The sequence below is a fragment of the Corapipo altera genome, unplaced genomic scaffold (genome assembly GCF_003945725.1).
Source record: "Corapipo altera isolate COAL_440 unplaced genomic scaffold, ASM394572v1 67, whole genome shotgun sequence".
Taxonomy (NCBI): domain Eukaryota; kingdom Metazoa; phylum Chordata; class Aves; order Passeriformes; family Pipridae; genus Corapipo; species Corapipo altera.
This window is the reverse complement of record NW_020884906.1, coordinates 5,343,831-5,350,097: the sequence shown is the minus strand read 5'-3', so window position 1 is coordinate 5,350,097 and position 6,267 is coordinate 5,343,831. Positions and strand designations below refer to the sequence as shown.

Here is a 6,267-nt window from a genome sequence, read left to right as displayed (position 1 = left end):
GTCTCAATCCTTGATTCTGTTTGGCTGTGAGGGGACACAGACAGCACTACCTGATGTTGTAAAACCTTAACTTATACCGAATAACGTGGAAAGAGGTCGTTTTATACTATTTTTGCATCAGTGTGAAAATGGGGATACTGCAGTCATCTTTTACCACCTTGTGCCATGCGGGCAGCACAAGTTAAATTTTGCACTTGTTTCATACGAGTTCCCAATAAAGCCTCGTTTGCGCTGTGCCGAGCGGGGCCCGTGTTTGTCCGTAGCCTTTTCACTGTCCCAGGCGGTGCTGAGGGGAACGAGCGGCCGGTGCCGAGGGGAAGGAGCGCCCGTGAGGGGAAGGAGAGGCCGGCGCCGAGGGGAAGGAGCTGCCGTGAGAGACGGCGGGCGCTGAGGGGAACGAGCGCCCCTGAAGGGAAGGAGCTGCCGTTAGGGACGGCACGGGACGAGGGCGGGCGGTACTGCACCCCCTCGAGGGCACCTCCCGAGGCGGGCGCGCAGCCCCCCCAGGCGGGCCCTGGGCGGGCAGCGGCCGTCGCTCCTCCCCGCCCCGTTGCCGTGGGCACCGTGAGGCGTCGGAGCGGTCGCCGCCATGAGCCTGGACGACGTGCGGCTGCGGTGGCTGCGGGACCGAGCGCTCGCCCTGCTGGGTCTGAGCGACCCGGCGCCTTTCGAAGAGCTGCTGAGCCGCGGCGAGGAGGCGCGGGCCGTGCTGCGCTTCTTCGGCGAGGATGCGAGCGGGGCGGGCCCGGCGCTGCTGCTGCTGCTGCGGGCCGAGCGGCGCGGCCGGGACGGTGAGGAGGCGGAGGGTGAGGGCCCCGCCGAGCCCTCCCTGGGCACCGCCTGGTCTCGGGCCCCAACTCCTTCTTTCTCCCTCCGTCAGGGCCGCATTTGTCGTAGCCCCGTGACCCCTGTCCTTACCCCTTTCCCTGCCTCTCCATCCCTTGGGCTCTGTGCTCCTGGACCCCTTCAATCCCACCCACTTCCAGACTCCGCCCCCTCTAGTTTTGCCCTGTTGGGATTTGCACCACCCCTGCTGCAGAGGGGTTATATTGTGCTTTCCTCCCCTGTTGTGTTTGTGCAGATACAGGCAGCACGAAGGGGGTTGCAGGTGAGCAGCAGGAGGATGGCCCAGGTAACCCCTGTCCTGAGCAGGTGCCTGGAAGAGCCTCCCGTGTGGCACTGGAGGGCAGTCGGTGGTCTGATGGCCAAAGTGTGGTCCTGGCAGGCCACAGGGGCTGAATGTGACCGGCTGATGTGGTTCTCGTAAGCAGATCCAGCAGAATCTGTAACATCAGCAGGTTCTTGTCCCAGGAAAGCAGATCTGATTTTGTGGAGAGCATCCTGGGCAGTGTGGCTGATTAGTGTCTTCCCAAGAGCTTCTGCCTCAGGGTGCTCCTTTGAAAAGAAAGCTGTCCTAGTTTGGCTCTTTCATCTTCTCCAGGTAGAAGGAAAGGAAGAAACTGTCTGGGATGAACAAAATCAATCCATAAACATAGATGTCTTTGTCTGTGACATCTTTTACTAGCTTTATAATTTCAACTTTTTAGAGATTGATTTTATTAAAATAGAATTAATATGTTCCCTCTAGTAGGAATGAAACAATTCCCCTTGTCTTAAGAGTTGCAAGCTCTTCTCTTGTTTCTGATGTAGTGTTTTGAGGATAAAAGTGGTGATCCTACAAAGACTGAAGATCAGTCCAATACTTTAACCTCAGTATTGTTGAGAAGCCTTTCACAAAAAAAAAAAAAGAAAAAAACAATAAAGGAAAATGGATAGAAAGTGTGTTATAAAGGGTGCATGGCAAACCCCTTAATTATTTGCATTTCCATTTACAAAGCAGTTTCATCTTGGAATGTGTTAATCCACTCACTTTGCCATAAAAAATCAATTGTGTTGGAAAATGCTGGTAAGGATATTCTAAATAAAGACCAATTTCCTGCAGAACACAGTACAGTTCCTTGCTTATTTGGATTCACTTCTCCACAAGTAATGCTGTCCTATGGAGAAATGGACAATTAACACCAAGGTTGGATGGCTGGTTGCTGAAAGGTGATGCTGACAATGGAAGAAAATGCTCAGTCATTTAGTTTGAGAGGAAAATTGGACAGATCCATCTTATACACGAGGATAATGTTCTTTAATTGAGCTCTCTGGTGTTGTTCCTTCTTAGGGGTGACTCAGGGAAGCAAGACATCCCCTCTGCAATCTGTGTCAGGTGGTGACAGTACAGAACACACCCCACAGGTACGTGTTGTGTTTCACTTTGTCCTTTTGTGGGTGCTGGCTTTCTGATGGAAATATTTCAGTAAAACTGGTAGGCAAATCAGAGAGGTTCAGTGCAGAGCAAGGACTCAGAGCAGAACATTTTACAAGAACAGGAATTTCCATTCATAACCAGTGGCCTGTTGTGTCTGCCATAGCCTCTGACACTGGAAATCAAGTGTTTCCAAAGCTGATGCTTTTTATTGCTAGCTGAGTGATTTTTTAGCATTTCATATATTTAATTAGTTTATTTAGACAGCACTATGAAGATAATTGAGTTAAACTAACAGTTCTATCTCAGGCAAATGTTTTCTTGCTATTAAGGGGCGTGGTAGCAAACAGGAATAGTCATACCTCCTTTTTATTTTCTGTTTCAGCTACAGGAACAGAAAGTTGACAAAGTATGTTTCTACGTGGCTCTTGATGAAATTCCTGAAGGATTTGTGTCAGATTTTACTGTGTATTTTCTGAAAGACACCAGAGGTGTGTGCCCTGAAGAGCTGCAGGCTCAATGTTTTGGGTTTTGCATGAAACAACAGTTCTCATTGAGAAAATGTGGCTGGGATTCAGGATAGTGCTTATCCAGCCTAACATACTGGGTAGGAGTACAGTCAGAATAGAACAGTTCTGTGCAAGATTTTCCTGGTCTGTCTGTAAAATAAGGGTTCAAATCAAGGCCACTGTTTTTTGGAACAGAAAACCATTTTCTAACTCTCCAGCTGGATTGTCAAGGCTTAAATCCAGGTGATGACACTGAAGTATTTTTCTGTCCTTTCTGAAGAAGCATCTGCACTGTTAAACCCAGCATTTGTTTGGAACGTGACTTGTATCAAACCTAGCAGTGTTTTACTGGAGTTTTAACTTATTATGGAAAGGGCTTTATGCTTTATGCTTTCTGTATCAAATAATTAGATTTATGCTAATTATTTGTGTACTAGAAAGAGTTGCTGAACCTAAGGACCTGACTGAAGCTAATGAGATTCTTCCTCAAGTGATAAAGTCTGGTATACTGACTGATGACACTGCCTTGATGCTAAAGGATGCCATCTCCCAGGTAAATGTGTTACAGCTCTTATATACGGAGTCTTGAGTGTTTCTAGGAGTGATTTGTCCCCTTAGAATTCTGCTGAGCATATGGACTATGCATAAGAAATGCTACTCTATAAGTGACCTTCATATGCCAAAAAGAAGTTTTTTTTAATCCTTGTTTGATATTTTGTTTCCTAAATTGTTTGTAAAGATGTGGAGATGGGCATTATTTCATTGCCTGCCCCTATGTGAGAATCATTTAAGAGTGTGACACCAGACATCTTTATTTCTGTGTCTGGATCTTCAGAGATTTCCATAAAGACCTTCTGGAGCTATTCCCCTGCAGAATCTGAGGCAGAGAGAATGATGCCAAAGGGCTGAAATGGAAGGAGACCCACTGAAATTAAATTTTAGAACAATGTCCAATGCTTAAGTGAATTTCTAGTAAACTGACTTCTTTTTTTCTATGGCACCTTTTGAATTCTAGGTGTTTTCACCAGCTCTCTCCCATGGTCAGCAGCAGACTAAGGAAACCACCTTTCATTCAGATAGTGAAAACACAGATTCTGAAGAAATGAATTCACCTGAGTCTGAACTTGCAGAAAAGAAAGAACAACCTGTGGAAAACTCTGATACTTCAGTGAGGAATGAAACTATGCAACAAAGAAAAGGTGAGTGCTCTGTCTCTGCAGCACTGTGGGGATTAGATCTCATGGCAGTACAAAGAAGTTTAGCATCCCTTCTCTGACAGGGACTGCTGCCATTCCATTTTCCAGGAATATATATTTGTTTGCATTGTGTTAACTGCCAGAAAAATGAACCTGTTTTGCCCTGTCCTCAAGCAGGCAGAGCAGGTGGTTGGCTACCTGTCCTCAGGTAGCCAAGAGAGGGAAGGCAAAGGCCATTGCAGTGGTGCCACGTTACCAGTGCTGTTGGAACGAGACAGTTCCTTCTGTGTGCATTTTCTTTCAATAGGAGATATTGAACTGGAGATGCCAACTGTAAATCTGGATGGAGAAGTGCCTGTTCTTGCCTCAGATCCATCAGTGGTTCAATCTCTGGAAAGTTGTGCAATGACCTGGCAGAAATTAATATCCACAGTTCTGAAGGAACAACTGAAAAAGGTTCCACAGGTAATGTTGCCTTTAACCCCAAGATGCTTTTACTGCTGGAGACTTTGCTTCCTTCCCCCATAAGAATCTCTTTGAATGGTTTGTGTTAATTTTTAATTCCTTTTCATGTTTGCTTGTTGGAAAACCATTTACTAATTGATGAAGAGTAGAAAAAAAGTAGTGAGGAACCGTGTGGCTCTGGGAAGTAGAATATAAATAGAATATAAAGTAACTCAGTGCAGATCCTACCCACACAGGATAACTAAGGGACTTCTGTTATCTACTCTTCCAAAGAGCCATGAAATACTAAAAGCTGCATTGATTTTTTTTAAAATAGACAGCTATATTTTTAATTGAAAAAAGTAATCTCAAACAAAAAAATTCCAATTTTAAGATTCTGATTCAGCGAACACTTACATATATGACTAATACAATTAAAAATACTGTGGGATTTTATGTCTGTAAAGTTACCTGTGCATAAGCTTTTGGACTCTCCAGCTTAGGGATATATTCCCCATGAGCAGTTCCCTTGAGTGTGTGTAAAAGTCTTGATTTCAAGGATATTCTTCTGTCTGGGTTTTTTGCATGGTTGAGTCATGTCAGATTTGTCTCAGCATAAAATATATCAAAACCAAAGAATAAATATACTCCTGGTTATAAGTTTTCACTCTTGCCTAATAGTAATTTAGATCTTTTTATTTGTTTCCACATTGCTTGTAGGGTGATGGTGCACTTGCAGAGATTGACCTCTGGCGTGAAAAAAACGCTGCTTTAAGTGATCTTGCTGAGCAGACAAAGCTTCCAGAGGTGCAAAAAGTCTTGGAAATATTACGAGAAGCTGAATCTGAGTGCGTTGGAGATTTACAGATAGTCTTGAGTGACCTCAGAAAATATCACATGGAAGCTCTGGATAACGTTAAGTTTCTTTCAGCCCTCGAGCGCCATTTGCAGGTACGTGAACTTGAGAAAAGTCGGTGGAGTTTGAGCTGTGGTTACCTGAGTTTGGTTTCTCTGTTGGTGTAATCACCTCTTGTTTATATTTTTACTTTTTGTCAGCAATAAAGGTGTACTCTAGATTAATAAAATATATTTAATTAAAAAGAAGATTTGCTTATTTTGTTTGAGTTACAGTTGTTTTAATATTTGGAAACCCAGAGCTTTGAACACTTTGTTTGTAAATCCAGCCTTGGGAGAATTTGATAGTGTAGCTGAATTGGGGAAAACAAAAGATTTCTCTACTCCATTTTTGAAGTAGTTTCTACCACAAATTGCAGCTGATGTCTCAGTGTTTAAGTTTTATTGAAAATCATCTGAACATCCAAATAAAGAGTTGAGCCAAAATCCGTCTGGGGACAGCTTTTACAATAAAGAGACTATTAATGAGACAGGACATAAAAAGCATTTGGAGCAAAAGATGCAGATTTGCACATCCTTAACCATGTGTATTATTGAGGCACCGGGGTTATTTATTTAATAATGTCACAGACTTAACTTCAGGCATCTATAGAATAAATATTGGTTTACTGAACATGAATTTATGTGTTTTCATGACATCTGATTCACAAGATGCATTTCACAGAATTTAGCATATGGCACTGGGGCTGATGTTGTCCTGAACACAATTCCCTCCCTGCTCAATGCCCTGAAGATGGTGTGGGTTATGTCCCGACATTACAACAAGGATGAGCGGATGGTTCCCCTCATGGAACGAATTGCGTGGGAAATTTCCACAGCAGTGTGCAGATTTTTGGATCTACACACACTGTTTGAGTAAGTACTGCATTCCTGTTTAACTAGGCTGCATTTATTAAAAGCTTTGCTTGTTTTATATCAAGTGCAATCGATAACACTTTCGTCAAATAGG

The 6,267-nt window shown here is 43.8% G+C and overlaps 1 protein-coding gene across 2 annotated transcripts in view; it reads left to right on the top strand.

Moving 5' to 3' along the window:
• Nucleotides 1-553: 553 nt before the first annotated feature.
• The window catches only part of DNAH10 (dynein axonemal heavy chain 10), a 51,891-nt gene continuing 46,177 nt past the window's right edge, over nt 554-6,267 (top strand). The window contains exons 1-8 of one of the 2 annotated variants that reach the window (XM_027652135.1): nt 554-791; nt 2,171-2,244; nt 2,640-2,745; nt 3,201-3,316; nt 3,779-3,962; nt 4,267-4,424; nt 5,124-5,354; nt 5,983-6,173. In XM_027652135.1, coding sequence (XP_027507936.1) covers nt 590-791; nt 2,171-2,244; nt 2,640-2,745; nt 3,201-3,316; nt 3,779-3,962; nt 4,267-4,424; nt 5,124-5,354; nt 5,983-6,173 — 1,262 coding nt within the window. In that variant the 5' untranslated portion in view covers nt 554-589. Of the gene's footprint in view, nt 807-2,170; nt 2,245-2,639; nt 2,746-3,200; nt 3,317-3,778; nt 3,963-4,266; nt 4,425-5,123; nt 5,355-5,982; nt 6,174-6,267 lie in introns of both variants that reach the window. The other variant, XM_027652134.1, reaches the window with a different exon arrangement.